This window comes from Mytilus edulis, chromosome 2 (assembly GCF_963676685.1).
Source record: "Mytilus edulis chromosome 2, xbMytEdul2.2, whole genome shotgun sequence".
NCBI classification, from domain to species: domain Eukaryota; kingdom Metazoa; phylum Mollusca; class Bivalvia; order Mytilida; family Mytilidae; genus Mytilus; species Mytilus edulis.
Genome location: NC_092345.1, coordinates 97,238,796 through 97,262,605, shown reverse-complemented (window position 1 = coordinate 97,262,605; position 23,810 = coordinate 97,238,796). Strand labels below are relative to the sequence as shown.

At 31.8% G+C, this 23,810-nt stretch overlaps 1 protein-coding gene across 1 annotated transcript in view; it reads right to left on the bottom strand.

The window, feature by feature from the left end:
- Window positions 1-23,810, bottom strand: part of LOC139513593 (mucin-3B-like) — a 282,396-nt gene that overhangs the window by 111,211 nt on the left and 147,375 nt on the right. The window contains exons 138-192 of the mRNA XM_071302236.1: window positions 23,524-23,655; window positions 23,119-23,190; window positions 22,632-22,912; window positions 22,339-22,480; window positions 21,972-22,103; window positions 21,567-21,638; window positions 21,080-21,360; window positions 20,787-20,928; window positions 20,417-20,548; window positions 20,005-20,076; window positions 19,523-19,803; window positions 19,230-19,371; window positions 18,863-18,994; window positions 17,581-17,652; window positions 17,098-17,378; window positions 16,805-16,946; window positions 16,441-16,572; window positions 16,036-16,107; window positions 15,553-15,833; window positions 15,258-15,399; window positions 14,894-15,025; window positions 14,488-14,559; window positions 14,006-14,286; window positions 13,712-13,853; window positions 13,348-13,479; window positions 12,942-13,013; window positions 12,460-12,740; window positions 12,164-12,305; window positions 11,482-11,613; window positions 11,161-11,232; window positions 10,541-10,821; window positions 10,246-10,387; window positions 9,866-9,997; window positions 9,538-9,609; window positions 8,919-9,199; window positions 8,624-8,765; window positions 8,244-8,375; window positions 7,916-7,987; window positions 7,299-7,579; window positions 6,241-6,382; window positions 5,861-5,992; window positions 5,534-5,605; window positions 4,916-5,196; window positions 4,621-4,762; window positions 4,241-4,372; window positions 3,920-3,991; window positions 3,301-3,581; window positions 3,006-3,147; window positions 2,626-2,757; window positions 2,305-2,376; window positions 1,686-1,966; window positions 1,391-1,532; window positions 1,012-1,143; window positions 690-761; window positions 71-351 (exon numbers count right to left, since the gene is read on the bottom strand). Of these exons, the coding sequence (XP_071158337.1) occupies window positions 71-351; window positions 690-761; window positions 1,012-1,143; window positions 1,391-1,532; window positions 1,686-1,966; window positions 2,305-2,376; window positions 2,626-2,757; window positions 3,006-3,147; window positions 3,301-3,581; window positions 3,920-3,991; window positions 4,241-4,372; window positions 4,621-4,762; window positions 4,916-5,196; window positions 5,534-5,605; window positions 5,861-5,992; window positions 6,241-6,382; window positions 7,299-7,579; window positions 7,916-7,987; window positions 8,244-8,375; window positions 8,624-8,765; window positions 8,919-9,199; window positions 9,538-9,609; window positions 9,866-9,997; window positions 10,246-10,387; window positions 10,541-10,821; window positions 11,161-11,232; window positions 11,482-11,613; window positions 12,164-12,305; window positions 12,460-12,740; window positions 12,942-13,013; window positions 13,348-13,479; window positions 13,712-13,853; window positions 14,006-14,286; window positions 14,488-14,559; window positions 14,894-15,025; window positions 15,258-15,399; window positions 15,553-15,833; window positions 16,036-16,107; window positions 16,441-16,572; window positions 16,805-16,946; window positions 17,098-17,378; window positions 17,581-17,652; window positions 18,863-18,994; window positions 19,230-19,371; window positions 19,523-19,803; window positions 20,005-20,076; window positions 20,417-20,548; window positions 20,787-20,928; window positions 21,080-21,360; window positions 21,567-21,638; window positions 21,972-22,103; window positions 22,339-22,480; window positions 22,632-22,912; window positions 23,119-23,190; window positions 23,524-23,655 (8,636 nt within the window). The remainder of the gene's footprint in view (window positions 1-70; window positions 352-689; window positions 762-1,011; window positions 1,144-1,390; window positions 1,533-1,685; window positions 1,967-2,304; window positions 2,377-2,625; window positions 2,758-3,005; window positions 3,148-3,300; window positions 3,582-3,919; window positions 3,992-4,240; window positions 4,373-4,620; window positions 4,763-4,915; window positions 5,197-5,533; window positions 5,606-5,860; window positions 5,993-6,240; window positions 6,383-7,298; window positions 7,580-7,915; window positions 7,988-8,243; window positions 8,376-8,623; window positions 8,766-8,918; window positions 9,200-9,537; window positions 9,610-9,865; window positions 9,998-10,245; window positions 10,388-10,540; window positions 10,822-11,160; window positions 11,233-11,481; window positions 11,614-12,163; window positions 12,306-12,459; window positions 12,741-12,941; window positions 13,014-13,347; window positions 13,480-13,711; window positions 13,854-14,005; window positions 14,287-14,487; window positions 14,560-14,893; window positions 15,026-15,257; window positions 15,400-15,552; window positions 15,834-16,035; window positions 16,108-16,440; window positions 16,573-16,804; window positions 16,947-17,097; window positions 17,379-17,580; window positions 17,653-18,862; window positions 18,995-19,229; window positions 19,372-19,522; window positions 19,804-20,004; window positions 20,077-20,416; window positions 20,549-20,786; window positions 20,929-21,079; window positions 21,361-21,566; window positions 21,639-21,971; window positions 22,104-22,338; window positions 22,481-22,631; window positions 22,913-23,118; window positions 23,191-23,523; window positions 23,656-23,810) is intronic.

The following is a 23,810-nucleotide window of genomic DNA, read 5'->3' as shown; positions in this document are numbered from 1 at the left end:
GTTGTTATTGATGAAGATAGAGTAAACTGAAAACCATTTATCTGATTGACTTTGTGGGAGTCATACTAACCTTTCTTGTTGTCACGGTTCCATCTGCATTAAAGAATTGCACTGTATAAGTCTTGACATTATCAGTAGAAACCAGTTCAACATTGGCTATTGGTCTTGTCTTCGAAGGCACGTATTCTATAACTAGTTTTTCCTCAGAACTTTTAAATGGTGTCTTAGAGGAAGGTCGCAGATTTTCAATTTCTCCTTTCTTGTCATTTGTTGTAATTTCAGTTGAAGGTATTGTTGTTATTGAATCCATTCCATCTGTTTCTTCACAAATTGGGGTTGTTGTCTCTATTGCTACAGAAGAAATATATCAGCATGTAACCACTTATCAAACTAGCATTATAATTCATGCGTAAACACTGTGAAAAGAGAAAAGTAACTCGAGTTTCATTCATAAATGCAAAACAACAGTAATTAACGTATGTTAAACTCTCATAACTTCATTAAGACAATACAAATAAAGGAATATAAAACAACTAAATGAGGGAATTGCATTAACTCAAAAAGGAGCATGGTCCTGTGTACTGGCAGGCTAAGTGTCTCCTGTTGAAAACGTTTTAGCAATAATGTTGTAATCGTGCCAAAATAAAACAAACAAATAGTACAACAAACCTTTAAAAAATCAAACTTACAAGTAATTGAAATTCCAGGAGATGGACTTGTTGTTGACACTAGAGTTGGTGTTGTAACTTTTTCACTTGTTACTGAAAAATAATTATTCAAAAAGTCAAATAAGACAGAACAATTAACTGAATACGTTTCACCTGTTTTCACATCATATTATTCAACAATGTTGCAAGATTAAATGTCTTTCTTAAATATCCTTGTAAAATGTTTAACATTAATGATCATCATTTTGATTATTAATCATTCACTTAAATAAAGCTCAAGGCAGCTATTAACATCTTTCAGAAAATGCCAATAAAACTATAAAGATTTTTTGAAAAAAAATACCTTTAATTGTTTGAGTAGTTTCAGTTATAATTTCAGGTGTAGCTGTAGGTGTGGGTGAAACCACGGCTGTAGTAATTACTGCTGAAGACGGTGTCTGTGGAACTGTTGTTGTACTTGGAATAGTCGTGGAAACTGCCAAATGATACAAACAATATGTGAACAGTTTTCAACGATTTCAGACGAGAACATTTCAAACATCCTTTGGATGACAGTTTTTCGACTACGACCTTGCATATTTATTTATCATACTTATTTTTGTACCTATGGTTTATTTAAAAAGGTACGCCAAGATATTATACAGAAAAAGTAGACTATGTGATTGTTGAATTAATGAGATATACTTCTGCAGTTAAAACACTTATGTCTCTTCTTTACTTACTGACTTCAAAACAAGCATGGACACTCAATTGTAGCTGTACAGGTTTGTAAGAATCTTCTTTGTCATCCGGTGTGATTATTACATTCACTTTTCTCACGTCAGGTTTAGTTCCAACACTTATGGCCTTTTCGCCAACTTTCACCTACAAAACAGAAAAATAGAAGTTTATATATTTTCAAGGCAACAGTATTTAAGTTTCAATGACCATATAAGCAGCAATTGAATATTGTTATTGATGAAGATAGAGTAAACTGAAAACCATTTATCTTATTGACTTTGTGGGAGTCATACTAACCTTTCTTGTTGTCACGGTTCCATCTGCATTAAAGAATTGCACTGTATAAGTCTTGACATTATCAGTAGAAACCAGTTCAACATTGGCTATTGGTCTTGTCTTCGAAGGCACGTATTCTATAACTAGTTTTGCCTCAGAACTTTTAAATGGTGTCTTAGAGGAAGGTCGCAGATTTTCAATTTCTCCTTTCTTGTCATTTGTTGTAATTTCAGTTGAAGGTATTGTTGTTATTGAATCCATTCCATCTGTTTCTTCACAAATTGGGGTTGTTGTCTCTATTGCTACAGAAGAAATATATCAGCATGTAACCACTTATCAAACTAGCATTATAATTCATGCATAAACACTGTGAAAAGAGAAAAGTAACTCGAGTTTCATTCATAAATACAAAACAACAGTAATTAACGTATGTTAAACTCTCATAATTTCATTAAGACAATACAAATAAAGGAATATAAAACAACTAAATGAGGGAATTGCAATAACTCAAAAAGGAGCATGGTCCTGTGTACTGGCAGGCTAAGTGTCTCCTGTTGAAAACGTTTTAGCAATAATGTTGTAATCGTGCCAAAATAAAACAAACAAATAGTACAACAAACCTTTAAAAAATCAAACTTACAAGTAATTGAAATTCCAGGAGATGGACTTGTCGTTGACACTAGAGTTGGTGTTGTAACTTTTTCACTTGTTACTGAAAAATAATTATTCAAAAAGTCAAATAAGACAGAACAATTAACTGAATACTTTTCACCTGTTTTCACATCATATTATTCAACAATGTTGCAAGATTAAATGTCTTTCTTAAATATCCTTGTAAAATGTTTAACATTAATGATCATCATTTTGATTATTAATCATTCACTTAAATAAAGCTCAAGGCAGCTATTAACATCTTTCAGAAAATGCCAATAAAACTATAAAGATTTTTTGAAAAAAATACCTTTAATTGTTTGAGTAGTTTCAGTTATAATTTCAGGTGTAGCTGTAGGTGTGGGTGAAACCACGGCTGTAGTAATTACTGCTGAAGACGGTGTCTGTGGAACTGTTGTTGTACTTGGAATAGTCGTGGAAACTGACAAAATGATACAAACAATATGTGAACAGTTTTCAACGATTTCAGACGAGAACATTTCAAACATCCTTTGGATGACAGTTTTTCGACTACGACCTTGTATATTTATTTATCATACTTATTTTTGTACCTATGGTTTATTTAAAAAGGTACGCCAAGATATTATACAGAAAGAGTAGACTATGTGATTGTTGAATTAATGAGATATACTTCTGCAGTTAAAACACTTATGTCTCTTCTTTACTTACTGACTTCAAAACAAGCATGGACACTCAATTGTAGCTGTACAGGTTTGTAAGAATCTTCTTTGTCATCCGGTGTGATTATTACATTCACTTTTCTCACGTCAGGTTTAGTTCCAACACTTATGGCCTTTTCGCCAACTTTCACCTACAAAACAGAAAAATAGAAGTTTATATATTTTCAAGGCAACAGTATTTAAGTTTCAATGACCATATAAGCAGCAATTGAATATTCTTATTGATGAAGATAGAGTAAACTGAAAACCATTTATCTTATTGACTTTGTGGGAGTCATACTAACCTTTCTTGTTGTCACGGTTCCATCTGCATTAAAGAATTGCACTGTATAAGTCTTGACATTATCAGTAGAAACCAGTTCAACATTGGCTATTGGTCTTGTCTTCGAAGGCACGTATTCTATAACTAGTTTTTCCTCAGAACTTTTAAATGGTGTCTTAGAGGAAGGTCGCAGATTTTCAATTTCTCCTTTCTTGTCATTTGTTGTAATTTCAGTTGAAGGTATTGTTGTTATTGAATCCATTCCATCTGTTTCTTCACAAATTGGGGTTGTTGTCTCTATTGCTACAGAAGAAATATATCAGCATGTAACCACTTATCAAACTAGCATTATAATTCATGCATAAACACTGTGAAAAGAGAAAAGTAACTCGAGTTTCATTCATAAATACAAAACAACAGTAATTAACGTATGTTAAACTCTCATAACTTCATTAAGACAATACAAATAAAGGAATATAAAACAACTAAATGAGGGAATTGCATTAACTCAAAAAGGAGCATGGTCCTGTGTACTGGCAGGCTAAGTGTCTCCTGTTGAAAACGTTTTAGCAATAATGTTGTAATCGTGCCAAAATAAAACAAACAAATAGTACAACAAACCTTTAAAAAATCAAACTTACAAGTAATTGAAATTCCAGGAGATGGACTTGTCGTTGACACTAGAGTTGGTGTTGTAACTTTTTCACTTGTTACTGAAAAATAATTATTCAAAAAGTCAAATAAGACAGAACAATTAACTGAATACTTTTCACCTGTTTTCACATCATATTATTCAACAATGTTGCAAGATTAAATGTCTTTCTTAAATATCCTTGTAAAATGTTTAACATTAATGATCATCATTTTGATTATTAATCATTCACTTAAATAAAGCTCAAGGCAGCTATTAACATCTTTCAGAAAATGCCAATAAAACTATAAAGATTTTTTGAAAAAAATACCTTTAATTGTTTGAGTAGTTTCAGTTATAATTTCAGGTGTAGCTGTAAGTGTGGGTGAAACCACGGCTGTAGTAATTACTGCTGAAGACGGTGTCTGTGGAACTGTTGTTGTACTTGGAATAGTCGTGGAAACTGACAAAATGATACAAACAATATGTGAACAGTTTTCAACGATTTCAGACGAGAACATTTCAAACATCCTTTGGATGACAGTTTTTCGACTACGACCTTGTATATTTATTTATCATACTTATTTTTGTACCTATGGTTTATTTAAAAAGGTACGCCAAGATATTATACAGAAAAAGAAGACTATGTGATTGTTGAATTAATGAGATATACTTCTGCAGTTAAAACACTTATGTCTCTTCTTTACTTACTGACTTCAAAACAAGCATGGACACTCAATTGTAGCTGTACAGGTTTGTAAGAATCTTCTTTGTCATCCGGTGTGATTATTACATTCACTTTTCTCACGTCAGGTTTAGTTCCAACACTTATGGCCTTTTCGCCAACTTTCACCTACAAAACAGAAAAATAGAAGTTTATATATTTTCAAGGCAACAGTATTTAAGTTTCAATGACCATATAAGCAGCAATTGAATATTCTTATTGATGAAGATAGAGTAAACTGAAAACCATTTATCTTATTGACTTTGTGGGAGTCATACTAACCTTTCTTGTTGTCGCGGTTCCATCTGCATTAAAGAATTGCACTGTATAAGTCTTGACATTATCAGTAGAAACCAGTTCAACATTGGCTATTGGTCTTGTCTTCGAAGGCACGTATTCTATAACTAGTTTTTCCTCAGAACTTTTAAATGGTGTCTTAGAGGAAGGTCGCAGATTTTCAATTTCTCCTTTCTTGTCATTTGTTGTAATTTCAGTTGAAGGTATTGTTGTTATTGAATCCATTCCATCTGTTTCTTCACAAATGGGGGTTGTTGTCTCTATTGCTACAGAAGAAATATATCAGCATGTAACCACTTATCAAACTAGTATTATAATTCATGCATAAACACTGTGAAAAGAGAAAAGTAACTCGAGTTTCATTCATAAATACAAAACAACAGTAATTAACGTATGTTAAACTCTCATAACTTCATTAAGACAATACCAATAAAGGAATATAAAACAACTAAATGAGGGAGTTGCATTAACTCAAAAAGGAGGATGGTCCTGTGTACTTCAGGCTAAGTGTCTCCTGTTGAAAACGTTTTAGCAATTATGTTGTAATCGTGCCAAAATAAAACAAACAAATATTACAACAAACACTTAAAAAATCAAACTTACAAGTAATTGAAATTCCAGGAGATGGACTTGTCGTTGACACTAGAGTTGGTGTTGTAACTTTTTCACTTGTTACTGAAAAATAATTATTCAAAAAGTCAAATAAGACAGAACAATTAACTGAATAATTTTCACCTGTTTTCACATTATATTATTCAACAATGTTGCAAGATTAAATGTCTTTCTTAAATATCATGTACAATGTTTAACATTAATGATCATCATTTTGATTAGAAATCATTCACTTAAATAAAGCTCAAGGCAGCTACAATGTATTAACATCTTTCAGAAAATGACAATAAAACTATAAAAAAATTTTGAAAAAAATACCTTTAATTGTTTGAGTAGTTTCAGTTATAATTTCAGGTGTAGCTGTAGGTGTGGGTGAAACCACGGCTGTAGTAATTACTGCTGAAGACGGTGTCTGTGGAACTGTTGTTGTACTTGGAATAGTCGTGGAAACTGACAAAATGATACAAACAATATGTGAACAGTTTTCAACGATTTCAGACGAGAACATTTCAAATATCCTTTGGATGACAGTTTTTCGACTACGACCTTGTATATTTATTTATCATACTTAATTTTGTACCTATGGTTTATTTAAAAAGGTACGCCAAGATATTATACAGAAAAAGTAGACTATGTGATTGTTGAATTAATGAGATATACTTCTGCAGTTAAAACACTTATGTCTCTTCTTTACTTACTGACTTCAAAACAAGCATGGACACTCAATTGTAGCTGTACAGGTTTGTAAGAATCTTCTTTGTCATCCGGTGTGATTATTACATTCACTTTTCTCACGTCAGGTTTAGTTCCAACACTTATGGCCTTTTCGCCAACTTTCACCTACAAAACAGAAAAATAAAAGTTTATATATTTTCAAGGCAACAGTATTTAAGTGTCAATGACCATATACTGTGAAAGTACTTTAATTCGTGGGTATCAATTTTCGTAGTTTGAGCAATATTTACATGTTCGTGGGTTTTTTAATTCGTGGATGTTAGTTTTTATAAAAAAAAAATTAAAAATTAATGGCTTTAGAAACGAAGGTAACAAATACTTAGTAGTCTGGATTGAAGGAAATTGCAAAGTAAACATTGACCTGTGTAAATCGTAGTGATAACACTAATTAACCCATGACAAAGTGATCAACAGATTGAAGACCATCAAAGGTGCTAACTAGGCCATAAACATGTCACCTAAAGAAAACAGTAACATAAACAAAAGCTATAAAAGTAACTTGAATTGTCAAATAATTCTTATCAAAATCAAGCCCAGCATGAAATTATTATTTCCCATATATCTTTACGAGAACTATGAGGATATTAAATGAACACTTTATCATACTAGCGTATCAATACCGGAAATCTGACTTTCATCGATCAAAAATATTTTTTATGAGAATAAAAAAATCAAAAGTTGTACAGGAATTATTAAAAAATCAATGGGTATATGCATGCATGCGGTTGTAGTTCTGTGACTGCTATTAAAGTATTCTCAGATTTGGCGTTGTTCAATATATTCTCTAGATCATAGTCAAACCAACCGATGGTGATCTTTCAATGTCTTGATTTGGACGATGGTTGTTTTATTTCGTTGGACACTTAAATTCGTGGATAAAGTCATCCACGAAAACCACGAAAATTGGTACCCCACGAATAAAAGTACTTTCACAGTAAGCAGCAATTGAATCTTCTTATTGATGAAGATAGAGTAAACTGAAAACCATTTATCTTATTGACTTTGTGGGAGTCATACTAACCTTTCTTGTTGTCACGGTTCCATCTGCATTAAAGAATTGCACTGTATAAGTCTTGACATTATCAGTAGAAACCAGTTCAACATTGGCTATTGGTCTTGTCTTCGAAGGCACGTATTCTATAACTAGTTTTGCCTCAGAACTTTTAAATGGTGTCTTAGAGGAAGGTCGCAGATTTTCAATTTCTCCTTTCTTGTCATTTGTTGTAATTTCAGTTGAAGGTATTGTTGTTATTGAATCCATTCCATCTGTTTCTTCACAAATGGGGGTTGTTGTCTCTATTGCTACAGAAGAAATATATCAGCATGTAACCACTTATCAAACTAGTATTATAATTCATGCATAAACACTGTGAAAAGAGAAAAGTAACTCGAGTTTCATTCACAAATACAAAACAACAGTAATTAACGTATGTTAAACTCTCATAACTTCATTAAGACAATACCAATAAAGGAATATAAACAACTAAATGAGGGAGTTGCATTAACTCAAAAAGGAGGATGGTCCTGTGTAATGCAGGCTAAGTGTCTCCTGTTGAAAACGTTTTAGCAATTATGTTGTAATCGTGCCAAAATAAAACAAAAAAATAGTACAAGAAACACTTAAAAAACCAAACTTACAAGTAATTGAAATTCCAGGAGATGGACTTGTCGTTGACACTAGAGTTGGTGTTGTAACTTTTTCACTTGTTACTGCAAAATAATTATTCAAAAAGTCAAATAAGACAGATCAATTAACTGAATAATTTTCACCTGTTTTCACATTATATTATTCAACAATGTTGCAAGATTAAATGTCTTTCTTAAATATCCTTGTAAAATGTTTAACATTAATGATCATCATTTTGATTAGTAATCATTCACTTAAATAAAGCTCAAGGCAGCTACAATGTATTAACATCTTTCGGAAAATGACAATAAAACTATAAAAAAAATTTGAAAAAAATACCTTTAATTGTTTGAGTAGTTTCAGTTATAATTTCAGGTGTAGCTGTAGGTGTGGGTGAAACCACGGCTGTAGTAATTACTGCTGAAGACGGTGTCTGTGGAACTGTTGTTGTACTTGGAATAGTCGTGGAAACTGACAAAATGATACAAACAATATGTGAACAGTTTTCAACGATTTCAGACGAGAACATTTCAAATATCCTTTGGATGACAGTTTTTCGACTACGACCTTGTATATTTATTTATCATACTTAATTTTGTACCTATGGTTTATTTAAAAAGGTACGCCAAGATATTATACAGAAAAAGTAGACTATGTGATTGTTAAATTAATGAGATATACTTCTGCAGTTAAAACACTTATGTCTCTTCTTTACTTACTGACTTCAAAACAAGCATGGACACTCAATTGTAGCTGTACAGGTTTGTAAGAATCTTCTTTGTCATCCGGTGTGATTATTACATTCACTTTTCTCACTTCAGGTTTAGTTCCAACACTTATGGCCTTTTCGCCAAGTTTCACCTACAAAACAGAAAAATAAAAGTTTATATATTTTCAAGGCAACAGTATTTAAGTTTCAATGACCATATAAGCAGCAATTGAATCTTCTTATTGATGTAGATAGAGTAAACTGAAAACCATTTATCTTATTGACTTTGTGGGAGTCATACTAACCTTTCTTGTTGTCACGGTTCCATCTGCATTAAAAAATTGCACTGTATAAGTCTTGATATTATCAGTAGAAACCAGTTCAACATTGGCTATTGGTCTTGTCTTCGAAGGCACGTATTCTATAACTAGTTTTGCCTCAGAACTTTTAAATGGTGTCTTAGAGGAAGGTCGCAGATTTTCAATTTCTCCTTTCTTGTCATTTGTTGTAATTTCAGTTGAAGGTATTGTTGTTATTGAATCCATTCCATCTGTTTCTTCACAAATTGGGGTTGTTGTCTCTATTGCTACAGAAGAAATATATCAGCATGTAACCACTTATCAAACTAGTATTATAATTCATGCATAAACACTGTGAAAAGTGAAAAGTAACTCGAATTTCATTCATAAATACAAAACAACAGTAATTAATGTATGTTAAACTCTCATAACTTCATTAAGACAATACCAATAAAGGAATATAAAACAACTAAATGAGGGAATTGCATTATCTCAAAAAGGAGCATGGTCCTGTGTACTGGCAGGCTAAGTGTCTCCTGTTGAAAACGTTTTAGCAATTATGTTGTAATCGTGCCAAAATAAAACAAACAAATAGTACAACAAACACTTAAAAAACCAAACTTACAAGTAATTGAAATTCCAGGAGATGGACTTGTCGTTGACACTAGAGTTGGTGTTGTAACTTTTTCACTTGTTACTGCAAAATAATTATTCAAAAAGTCAAATAAGACAGATCAATTAACTGAATAATTTTCACCTGTTTTCACATTATATTATTCAACAATGTTGCAAGATTAAATGTCTTTCTTAAATATCCTTGTAAAATGTTTAACATTAATGATCATCATTTTGATTAGTAATCATTCACTTAAATAAAGCTCAAGGCAGCTACAATGTATTAACATCTTTCGGAAAATGACAATAAAACTATAAAAAAAATTTGAAAAAAATACCTTTAATTGTTTGAGTAGTTTCAGTTATAATTTCAGGTGTAGCTGTAGGTGTGGGTGAAACCACGGCTGTAGTAATTACTGCTGAAGACGGTGTCTGTGGAACTGTTGTTGTACTTGGAATAGTCGTGGAAACTGACAAAATGATACAAACAATATGTGAACAGTTTTCAACGATTTCAGACGAGAACATTTCAAATATCCTTTGGATGACAGTTTTTCGACTACGACCTTGTATATTTATTTATCATACTTAATTTTGTACCTATGGTTTATTTAAAAAGGTACGCCAAGATATTATACAGAAAAAGTAGACTATGTGATTGTTAAATTAATGAGATATACTTCTGCAGTTAAAACACTTATGTCTCTTCTTTACTTACTGACTTCAAAACAAGCATGGACACTCAATTGTAGCTGTACAGGTTTGTAAGAATCTTCTTTGTCATCCGGTGTGATTATTACATTCACTTTTCTCACTTCAGGTTTAGTTCCAACACTTATGGCCTTTTCGCCAAGTTTCACCTACAAAACAGAAAAATAAAAGTTTATATATTTTCAAGGCAACAGTATTTAAGTTTCAATGACCATATAAGCAGCAATTGAATCTTCTTATTGATGTAGATAGAGTAAACTGAAAACCATTTATCTTATTGACTTTGTGGGAGTCATACTAACCTTTCTTGTTGTCACGGTTCCATCTGCATTAAAAAATTGCACTGTATAAGTCTTGATATTATCAGTAGAAACCAGTTCAACATTGGCTATTGGTCTTGTCTTCGAAGGCACGTATTCTATAACTAGTTTTGCCTCAGAACTTTTAAATGGTGTCTTAGAGGAAGGTCGCAGATTTTCAATTTCTCCTTTCTTGTCATTTGTTGTAATTTCAGTTGAAGGTATTGTTGTTATTGAATCCATTCCATCTGTTTCTTCACAAATTGGGGTTGTTGTCTCTATTGCTACAGAAGAAATATATCAGCATGTAACCACTTATCAAACTAGTATTATAATTCATGCATAAACACTGTGAAAAGTGAAAAGTAACTCGAATTTCATTCATAAATACAAAACAACAGTAATTAATGTATGTTAAACTCTCATAACTTCATTAAGACAATACCAATAAAGGAATATAAAACAACTAAATGAGGGAATTGCATTATCTCAAAAAGGAGCATGGTCCTGTGTACTGGCAGGCTAAGTGTCTCCTGTTGAAAACGTTTTAGCAATTATGTTGTAATCGTGCCAAAATAAAACAAACAAATAGTACAACAAACACTTAAAATATCAAAACTTACAAGTAATTGAAAGTCTAGGAGATGGACTTGTCGTTGACACTAGAGTTGGTGTTGTAACTTTTTCACTTGTTACTGAAAAATAATTATTCAAAAAGTCAAATAAGACAGAACAATTAACTGAATAATTTTCACCTGTTTTCACATCATATTATTCCACAATGTTGCAAGATTAAATGTCTTTCTTAAATATCCTTGTAAAATGTTTAACATTAATGATCATTATTTTGATTATTAATCATTCACTTAAATAAAGCTCAAGGCAGCTATTAACATCTTTCAGAAAATGCCAATAAAACTATAAAGATTTTTTGAAAAAAATACCTTTAATTGTTTGAGTAGTTTCAGTTATAATTTCAGGTGTAGCTGTAGGTGTGGGTGAAACCACGGCTGTAGTAATTACTGCTGAAGACGGTGTCTGTGGAACTGTTGTTGTACTTGGAATAGTCGTGGAAACTGACAGAATGATACAAACAATATATGAACAGTATTCAACGATTTCAGACAAGAACATTTAAAACATCCTTTGAATGACAGTTTATTGACTACGACCATGTATACTGATTTTTCATACTTATTTTTGTACCTGTGGTTTCTATTTCAACAAGACAAACCACTATATTTAACAGAAAAAATAGACTATGTGATTTTTAAATTACTGAGAGACACTTTCTTTAGGAAAAAAAGTAGTATTTCAAAAATGTTTAACCCCGCCGCATTTTTGCGCCTGTCCCAAGTCAGGAGCCTCTAGCCTTTGTTAGTCTTGTAATTTTTTTAGTTTCTTGTGTACAATTTGGAGTTTATTATAGCATTCATTATCACTGAACTAGTATATATAGTTGTTTAGGAGCCAGCTGAAGAACACCACCAGGTGCAGGGATTTCTTGTTGCATTGAGTGCCTATTGGTGGCCTTCAGCAGGTGTCTGTTCTATGGTCGGTTGTTGTCTCTTTGACATACTCAATTTTACTCCGCAATAAAATTACCTATGTCTCTTTTTTACTTACTGACTTCAAAACAGGCATGGACGCTTAGTTGGAGCTGTACAGGTCTGTAAGAATCTTCTTTGTCATCAGGTGTAATAGTTAAAGTTACCTTTCTCACATCAGGCTTGGTTCCAATGCTTGTAGCCTTTTCGCCTACTTTAACCTACCGAACGAAAAATACTCATTTGAAAAATAACATGGAAAAAAATGTTCTTGTTTAATAGTCCACATAAACAGCAGTCACATTTTCTTTTTAAAGAAGAATCAATTAAAATTGATCAGTTAAAACTTGATGATTTGGAGTAAGTTATACAAACCTTTCGAGTTGTCACAGTTCCATCTGCATTAAAGAATTGTACTGTATACGTCTTGATATTATCAGTAGAAACCAATTCAACATTGGCAATAGGTCTTGTCTTTGAATGCATGTACTCTATAATCAATTGTCCTTCGGAGCTTTTAAAAGGTGTCTTAGATGAAGGTCGTAGATTTTCAATATCGGCCTTTTTGTCATTAGATGTAATTTCTGTTGATGGTATTGTTGTTATTGAACCCATTCCATCTGTTTCATCACAAATTGGCGTAGTTGTTTCTATCTCTACAAACCAAAAATGTCATTGTTATAACCACCTTTTACAAAATACTGTACTCATTCTATAAAAAACAGTCATGCATTAACATTTCCATTCTTTAAAAATTATTTGCATTTCATTTATTGAATTTTCCATTACATTATATATTTTGAGTCTCATTAACATAATAAAAATGAAACAACAAATAAATCAATGTTCATTCTTACTTGCACTTGAAATACTAGGAGAAGGACTTGTAGCTACAACTGGCGTTGTTGTTGCAATTTTACCAGTTGATCCTATAACAAAAATGTTTAAATATACAAACATATCAAACAAATTAATAATTTGTAAACATTCAACAACAGTATTATCTGTTTTTTTGACAATTTAATAATTAACTCATGAATCATCTTTTCTACTTACAAAATAGTATTTAACACATGTATTTACTTTCCTTTTTCATAAGCATTATTCAGCTAATGTAATATCTTTGATATGCTGCCTTCAATATATATTTTTAATTGAACAAAATTAAGTTCAGAGGTCATTCTGCTTTTGTAGTATATTACTTAGATATAACTTAAACCCCCTACTTTAATTTAGAATATCATTACAATTTAAATCCTTTACCTTGCAATGTTGTTGTAGCTTCACTTATTATAGTGGGTGTAACTGAAGGTGTGGCTGAAACCACGGCTGTAGTGACAACTGTTGAGGATGGTTTCTGTGGGACTGCTGTTGTACTTGGAATAAACGTAGAAGCTAAACAAAAAAGGTTAATTCATTATTCAAGACAAACAACTTTTTTGTTACAAGGACATATCAAACAGCAAAAACGAGCAGGTTTTGACAAAAATAAAACCGATTAACATGAACGAACTTTCACTTCAAAATGGAACATGTAAGATCTCTGCAGTATATCAACATTATACTACTGTAACACCATACACAACATATATCTTAAAATAAGTAACTATTGCCTTTCATTACTTACTGACTTCAAAACAGGCATGGACGCTTAGTTGGAGCTGTACAGGTCTGTAAGAATCTTCTTTGTCATCAGGTGTAATAGTTACAGTTACCTTTCTCACATCAGGCTTGGTTCCAATGCTTGTAGCCTTTTCGCCTACTTTAACCTACCGAAAGAAAAATACTCATTTGAAACATAACATTGAAAAATAATTTTGTTAAATATTCCACATAAACAGCAGTCACATTTCCTTTTTAAAGAAGAATCAATTAAAGTTGATCAATTAAAACTTGGTAATTTGGAGTAAGTTATACAAACCTTTCGAGTTGTCACAGTTCCATCTGCATTAAAGAATTGTACTGTATATGTCTTGATATTATCAGTAGAAACCAATTCAACATTGGCAATTGGTCTTGTCTTTGAAGGCATGTACTCTATAACCAATTGTCCTTCGGAGCTTTTAAAGGGTGTCTTAGATAAAGGTCGTAGATTTTCAATATCTGCCTTTTTGTCATTAGATGTAATTTCTGTTGATGGTATTGTTGTTATTGAACCCATTCCATCTGTTTCATCACAAATTGGCGTAGTTGTTTCTATCTCTACAAACCAAAAATGTCATTGTTATAACCACCTTTTACAAAATACTGTACTCATTCTATAAAAAACAGTCATGCATTAACATTTCCATTCTTTAAAAATTATTTGCATTTCATTTATTGAATTTTCCATTACATTATATATTTTGAGTCTCATTAACATAATAAAAATGAAACAACAAATAAATCAATGTTCATTCTTACTTGCACTTGAAATACTAGGAGAAGGACTTGTAGCTACAACTGGCGTTGTTGTTGCAATTTTACCAGTTGATCCTATAACAAAAATGTTTAAATATACAAACATATCAAACAAATTAATAATTTGTAAACATTCAACAACAGTATTATCTGTTTTTTTGACAATTTAATAATTAACTCATGAATCATCTTTTCTACTTACAAAATAGTATTTAACACATGTATTTACTTTCCTTTTTCATAAGCATTATTCAGCTAATGTAATATCTTTGATATGCTGCCTTCAATATATATTTTTAATTGAACAAAATTAAGTTCAGAGGTCATTCTGCTTTTGTAGTATATTACTTAGATATAACTTAAACCCCCTACTTTAATTTAGAATATCATTACAATTTAAATCCTTTACCTTGCAATGTTGTTGTAGCTTCACTTATTATAGTGGGTGTAACTGAAGGTGTGGCTGAAACCACGGCTGTAGTGACAACTGTTGAGGATGGTTTCTGTGGGACTGCTGTTGTACTTGGAATAGGCGTAGAAGCTAAACAAAAAAGGTTAATTCATTATTCAAGACAAACAACTTTTTTGTTAAAAGGACATATCAAACACCAAAAACGAGCAGGTTTTGACAAAAATAAAACCGATTAACATGAACGAACTTTCACTTCAAAATGGAACATGTAAGATCTTTGCAGTATATAAACATTATACTACTGTAACACCATACACAACATATATCTTAAAATAAGTAACTATTGCCTTTCATTACTTACTGACTTCAAAACAGGCATGGACGCTTAGTTGGAGCTGTACAGGTCTGTAAGAATCTTCTTTGTCATCAGGTGTAATAGTTACAGTTACCTTTCTCACATCAGGCTTGGTTCCAATGCTTGTAGCCTTTTCGCCTACTTTAACCTACCGAAAGAAAAATACACATTTGAAACAAAACATGGGAAAAATGTTCTTGTTTAATAGTCCACATAAACAGCAGTCACATTTTCTTTTTAAAGAAGAATCAATTAAAATTGATCAGTTAAAACTTGATGATTTGGAGTAAGTTATACAAACCTTTCGAGTTGTCACAGTTCCATCTGCATTAAAGAATTGTACTGTATACGTCTTGATATTATCAGTAGAAACCAATTCAACACTGGCAATTGGTCTTGTCTTTGAAGGCATGTACTCTATAACCAATTGTCCTTCGGAGCTTTTAAAAGGTGTCTTAGATGAAGGTCGTAGATTTTCAATATCGGCCTTTTTGTCATTAGATGTAATTTCTGTTGATGGTATTGTTGTTATTGAACCCATTCCATCTGTTTCTTCACAAATTGGCGTAGTTGTTTCTATCTCTACAAACCAAAAATGTCATTGTTATAACCATCTTTTACAAAATATTGTTCTCATTCTATAAAAAAAACAGTCATGCATTAACATTTCCATTCTTTAAAAATCATTTGCATTTTATTTATTGAATTTTCCAAAACAATATATATTTGAGTCTCATTAACATAATAAAAATGAAACAACAAATAAATCAATGTTCATTCTTACTTGCACTTGAAATACTAGGAGAAGGACTTGTAGCTACAACTGGAGTTGTTGTTGCAATTTTACCAGTTGATCCTATAACAAAAATGTTTAAATATACAAACATATCAAACAAATTAATAATTTATTAACATTCAACAACAGTATTATCTGTTTTTTGACAATTTAATAATTAACACATAAATCATCTTTTCTACTTGCAAAATAGTATTTAACACATGTATTTACTTTCCTTTTTCATAAGCATTATTCAGCTAATGTAACATCTTTGATATGCTGCCTTCAATATATATTTTTATTTGAACAAAATTAAGTTCAGGGGTCATTCTACTTTTTTTGTATATTACAAAGATATAACTTAAACCCCTTACTTTAATTAAGAATATCATTACAATTTAAATCCTTCACCTTGCAATGTTGTTGTAGCTTCACTTATTATAGTGGGTGTAACTGAAGGTGTGGCTGAAACCACGGCTGTAGTGACAACTGTTGAGGATGGTTTCTGTGGGACTGCTGTTGTACTTGGAATAGGCGTAGAAGCTAAACAAAAAAGGTTAATTCATTATTCAAGACAAACAACTTTTTTGTTACAAGGACATATCAAACAGCAAAAACGAGCAGGTTTTGACAAAAATAAAACCGATTAACATGAACGAACTTTCACTTCAAAATGGAACATGTAAGATCTCTGCAGTATATCAACATTATACTACTGTAACACCATACACAACATATATCTTAAAATAAGTAACTATTGCCTTTCATTACTTACTGACTTCAAAACAGGCATGGACGCTTAGTTGGAGCTGTACAGGTCTGTAAGAATCTTCTTTGTCATCAGGTGTAATAGTTACAGTTACCTTTCTCACATCAGGCTTGGTTCCAATGCTTGTAGCCTTTTCGCCTACTTTAACCTACCGAAAGAAAAATACACATTTGAAACAAAACATGGGAAAAATGTTTATTTAATAGTCCACATAAACAGCAGTCACATTTTCTTTTTAAAGAAGAATCAATTAAAATTGATCAGTTAAAACTTGATGATTTGGAGTAAGTTATACAAACCTTTCGAGTTGTCACAGTTCCATCTGCATTAAAGAATTGTACTGTATACGTCTTGATATTATCAGTAGAAACCAATTCAACATTGGCAATTGGTCTTGTCTTTGAAGGCATGTACTCTATAACCAATTGTCCTTCGGAGCTTTTAAAAGGTGTCTTAGATGAAGGTCGTAGATTTTCAATATCGGCCTTTTTGTCATTAGATGTAATTTCTGTTGATGGTATTGTTGTTATTGAACCCATTCCATCTGTTTCTTCACAAATTGGCGTAGTTGTTTCTATCTCTACAAACCAAAAATGTCATTGTTATAACCATCTTTTACAAAATATTGTTCTCATTCTATAAAAAAAACAGTCATGCATTAACATTTCCATTCTTTAAAAATCATTTGCATTTTATTTATTGAATTTTCCAAAACAATATATATTTGAGTCTCATTAACATAATAAAAATGAAACAACAAATAAATCAATGTTCATTCTTACTTGCACTTGAAATACCAGGAGAAGGACTTGTAGCTACAACTGGCGTTGTTGTTGCAATTTTACCAGTTGATCCTATAACAAAAATGTTTAAATATACAAACATATCAAACAAATTAATAATTTGTTAACAATCAACAACAGTATTTTTCCTGGGTTTTTTTTGACAATGTAATAATTAACACATGAATCATCTTTTCTACTTGCAAAATAGTATTTAACACATGTATTTACTTTCCTTTTTCATAAGCATTATTCAGCTAATGTTACATCTTTGATATGCTGCCTTGAATATATATTTTTAATTGAACAAAATTAAGTTCAGGTCATTCTGCTTTTGTAGTATTTTACATAGATATAACTTAAACCCCCTACTCGCCGACTTGTTTCTTTATTATTATGAGGCTGACTTCATGCAGGAACTTCTTAGGAAGAAAGATAAGAAGTTAGCAATATCCTTTAACTCTACTTTCCGCTATATAGATGATGTTCTTTCACTAAACAATTCAAAATTTGGTGACTATGTGGAACGCATCTATCCAATCGAACTAGAGATAAAGGATACTACAGATACAGTTAAGTCGGCTTCATATCTTGACTTACATCTAGAAATTGACAATGAGGGTCGGTTGAAAAGAAAACTTTACGACAAAAGAGATGATTTCAGCTTTCCAATTGTGAACTTTCCATTTCTAAGTAGCAACATTCCAGCAGCACCTGCATACGGGGTATATATCTCCCAATTGATACGATATTCCCGTGCTTGCATTTCCTATCATGATTTTCTTGATAGAGGTTTGCTGCTCACAAGGAAGCTATTAAACCAAGAGTTCCAAATGGTGAAGTTGAAATCATCCCTTCGTAAATTTTACGGACGCCATCACGAGTTGGTTGACCGTTATGGAATAACCGTTTCACAAATGATATCGGATATGTTCCTTACGTCGTAACTACAATCCCCTTCCCTTTCATGAATATGACCTACCGAATTAGACTATTTACCGGATTTGTAATCACTTAAGCAACACGACGGGTGCCACATGTGGAGCAGGATCTGCTTACCCTTCCGGAGCACCTGAGATCACACCTAGTTTTTGGTGGGGTTCGTGTTGTTTATTCTTTAGTTTTCTATGTTGTGTCGTGTGTACTATTGTTTTTCTGTTTGTCTTTTTTTATTTTTAGCCATGGCGTTGTCAGTTTGTTTTAGATTTATGAGTTTGACTGTCCCTTTGGTATCTTTCGTCCCTCTTTTAATTAGAAAATTATTACAATTTAAATCCTTTACCTTGCAATGTTGTAGTAGCTTCACTTATTATAGTGGGTGTAGCTGTAGGTGTGGGTGAAACCAATGCTGTAGTGACCACTGTTGAGGACGGTTTCTGTGGGACTGCTGTTGTACTTGGAATAGGCGTAGAAGCTAAACAAAAACAAAGGTTAATTCATCATTCAATACAAAAAACTCTTATGTTACAAGGTCATATCAAACACCAAAAACGAGCAGGTTTTGACAAAAATAAAACCGATTAACATGAACGAACTTTCACTTCAAAATGGAACATGTAAGATCTCTGCAGTACATCTACACTATACCACTGTAGCACCATACAAAACGTATATCTTCAAATAAGTAACTATTGCCTTTCATTACTTACTGACTTCAAAACAGGCATGGACGCTTAGTTGGAGCTGTACAGGTCTGTAAGAATCTTCTTTGTCATCAGGTGTAATAGTTACAGTTACCTTTCTCACATCAGGCTTGGTTCCAATGCTTGTAGCCATTTCGCCTACTTTAACCTAACGAAAGAAAAAAACTCATTTCAAACATAACATTGAAAAAAAAATTGTTTAATATTCCACATAAACAGCAGTCACATTTCCTTTTTTAAGAAGAATCAATCAAAATTGATCAGTTAAAACTTGGTAATTTGGAGTAAGTTATACAAACCTTTCGAGTTGTCACAGTTCCATCTGCATTAAAGAATTGTACTGTATATGTCTTGATATTATCAGTAGAAACCAATTCAACATTGGAAATTGGTCTTGTCTTTGAAGGCATGTACTCTATAACCAATTGTCCTTCGGAGCTTTTAAAGGGTGTCTTCGATGAAGGTCGTAGATTTTCAATATCGGCCTTTTTGTCATTAGATGTAATTTCTGTTGGTGGTATTGTTATTATTGAACCCATTCCATCTGTTTCTTCACAAATTGGCGTAGTTGTTTCTATCTCTACAAACCAAAAATGTCATTGTTATAACCACCTTATACAAAATACTGTACTCATTCTATAAAAAACAGTCATGCATTAACATTTCCATTCTTTAAAAATTATTTGCATTTCATTTATTGAATTTTCCATTACATTATACATATTGAGTCTCATTAACATAATAAAAATGAAACAACAAATAAATCAATGTTCATTCTTACTTGCACTTGAAATTCCAGGAGAAGGACTTGTAGCTACAACTGGCGTTGTTGTTGCAATTTTACCAGTTGATCCTATAACAAAAATGTTTAAATATACAAACATATCAAACAAATTAATAATTTGTTAACATTCAAAAACAGTATTATCTGTTTTATCTGTTTTTGACAATTTAATAATTAACACATGAATCATCTTTTCTACTTGCAAAATAGTATTTAACACATGTATTTACTTTCCTTTTTCATAAGCATTATTCAGCTAATGTAACATCTTTGATATGCTGCCTTGAATATATATTTTTAAATGAACAAAATTAAGTTCAGGGGTCATTCTGCTTTTGTAGTATTTTACATAGATATAACTTAAACCCCTACTTCAATTTAGAAAACTATTACAATTTAAATCCTGTACCTTGCAATGTTGTAGTAGCTTCACTTATTATAATGGGTGTAGCTGTAGGTGTGGTTGAAACCACGGCTGTAGTGACCACTGTTGAGGACGGTTTCTGTGGGACTGCTGTTGTACTTGGAATAGGCGTAGAAGCTAAACAAAAAAAAAAAAGGTTAATTCATTATTCAATACAAACAACTCTTATGTTACAAGGTCATATCAAACACCAAAAACGAGCAGGTTTTGACAAAAATAAAACCGATTAACATGAACGAATTTTAACTTCAAAATGAAACATGTAAGATCTCTGCAGTACATCTACACTATACCACTGTAGCACCATACAAAACATATATCTTCAAATAAGTAACTATTGTCTTTCATTACTTACTGACTTCAAAACAGGCATGGACGCTTAGTTGGAGCTGTACAGGTCTGTAAGAATCTTCTTTGTCATCAGGTGTAATAGTTACAGTTACCTTTCTCACATCAGGCTTGGTTCCAATGCTTGTAGCCATTTCGCCTTCTTTAACCTACCGAAAGAAAAATACTCATTTGAAACATAACATTAAAAAAAAATTTGTTTAATATCCCACATAAACAGCAGTCACATTTCCTTTTTAAAGAAGAATCAATCAAAATTGATCTGTTAAAACTTGGTAATTTGGAGTAAGTTATACAAACCTTTCGAGTTGTCACAGTTCCATCTGCATTAAAGTATTGTACTGTATACGTCTTGATATTATCAGTAGAAACCAATTCAACATTGGCAATTGGTCTTGTCTTTGAAGGCATGTACTCTATAACCAATTGTCCTTCGGAGCTTTTAAAGGGTGTCTTCGATGAAGGTCGTAGATTTTCAATATCGGCCTTTTTGTCATTAGATGTAATTTCTGTTGATGGTATTGTTGTTATTGAACCCATTCCATCTGTTTCTTCACAAATTGGCGTAGTTGTTTCTATCTCTACAAACCAAAAATGTCATTGTTATAACTACCTTGTACAAAATACTGTACTCATTCTATAAAAAAAAACAGTCATGCATTAACATTTCCATTCTTTAAAAAAAAAATATTTGCATTTCATTTATTGAATTTCCAAAACAATATATATTTGAGTCTCATTAACATAATAAAAATGAAACAACAAATAAATCAATGTTCATTCTTACTTGCACTTGAAATACTAGGAGAAGGACTTGTAGCTACAACTGGCGTTGTTGTTGCAATTTTACCAGTTGATCCTATAACAAAAATGTTTAAATATACAAACATATCAAACAAATTAATAATTTGTTAACATTCAAAAACAGTATTATCTGTTTTTTGACAATTTAATAATTAACACATGAATCATCTTTTCTACTTGCAAAATAGTATTTAACACATGTATTTACTTTCCTTTTTCATAAGCATTATTCAGCTAATGTAACATCTTTGATATGCTGCCTTGAATATATATTTTTAATTGAACAAAATTAAGTTCAGGGGTCATTCTGCTTTTGTAGTATTTTTCATAGATATAACTTAAACCCCCTACTTCAATTTAGAAAATTATTACAATTCAAATCCTTTACCTTGCAATGTTGTAGTAGCTTCACTTATTATAGTGAGTGTAGCTGTAGGTGTGGGTGAAACCACGGCTGTAGTGACCACTGTTGAGGACGGTTTCTGTGGGACTGCTGTTGTACTTGGAATAGGCGTAGAAGCTAAACAAAAAAAAAGGTTAATTCATTATTCAATACAAACAACTCTTATGTTACAAGGTCATATCAAACACCAAAAACGAGCAGGTTTTGACAAAAATAAAACCGATTAATATGAGCGAACTTTCACTTCAAAATGGAACATATAAGATCTCTGCAGTATATCTACACTATACCACTGTAGCACCATACAAAACATATATCTTCAAATAAGTAACTATTGCCTTTCATTACTTACTGACTTCAAAACATGCATGGACGCTTAGTTGGAGCTGTACAGGTCTGTAAGAATCTTCTTTGTCATCAGGTGTAATAGTTACAGTTACCTTTCTCACATCAGGCTTGGTTCCAATGCTTGTAGCCATTTCGCCTTCTTTAACCTACCGAAAGAAAAATACTCATTTGAAACATAACATTAAAAAAAAATTTGTTTAATATCCCACATAAACAGCAGTCACATTTCCTTTTTAAAGAAGAATCAATCAAAATTGATCTGTTAAAACTTGGTAATTTGGAGTAAGTTATACAAACCTTTCGAGTTGTCACAGTTCCATCTGCATTAAAGTATTGTACTGTATACGTCTTGATATTATCAGTAGAAACCAATTCAACATTGGCAATTGGTCTTGTCTTTGAAGGCATGTACTCTATAACCAATTGTCCTTCGGAGCTTTTAAAGGGTGTCTTCGATGAAGGTCGTAGATTTTCAATATCGGCCTTTTTGTCATTAGATGTAATTTCTGTTGATGGTATTGTTGTTATTGAACCCATTCCATCTGTTTCTTCACAAATTGGCGTAGTTGTTTCTATCTCTACAAACCAAAAATGTCATTGTTATAACTACCTTGTACAAAATACTGTACTCATTCTATAAAAAAAAACAGTCATGCATTAACATTTCCATTCTTTAAAAAAAAAATATTTGCATTTCATTTATTGAATTTCCAAAACAATATATATTTGAGTCTCATTAACATAATAAAAATGAAACAACAAATAAATCAATGTTCATTCTTACTTGCACTTGAAATTCCAGGAGAAGGACTTGTAGCTACAACTGGCGTTGTTGTTGCAATTTTACCAGTTGATCCTATAACAAAAATGTTTAAATATACAAACATATCAAACAAATTAATAATTTGTTAACATTCAAAAACAGTATTATCTGTTTTTTGACAATTTAATAATTAACACATGAATCATCTTTTCTACTTGCAAAATAGTATTTAACACATGTATTTACTTTCCTTTTTCATAAGCATTATTCAGCTAATGTAACATCTTTGATATGCTGCCTTGAATATATATTTTTAATTGAACAAAATTAAGTTCAGGGGTCATTCTGCTTTTGTAGTATTTTTCATAGATATAACTTAAACCCCCTACTTCAATTTAGAAAATTATTACAATTCAAATCCTTTACCTTGCAATGTTGTAGTAGCTTCACTTATTATAGTGGGTGTAGCTGTAGGTGTGGGTGAAACCACGGCTGTAGTGACCACTGTTGAGGACGGTTTCTGTGGGACTGCTGTTGTACTTGGAATAGGCGTAGAAGCTAAACAAAAAAAAAGGTTAATTCATTATTCAATACAAACAACTCTTATGTTACAAGGTCATATCAAACACCAAAAACGAGCAGGTTTTGACAAAAATAAAACCGATTAATATGAGCGAACTTTCACTTCAAAATGGAACATATAAGATCTCTGC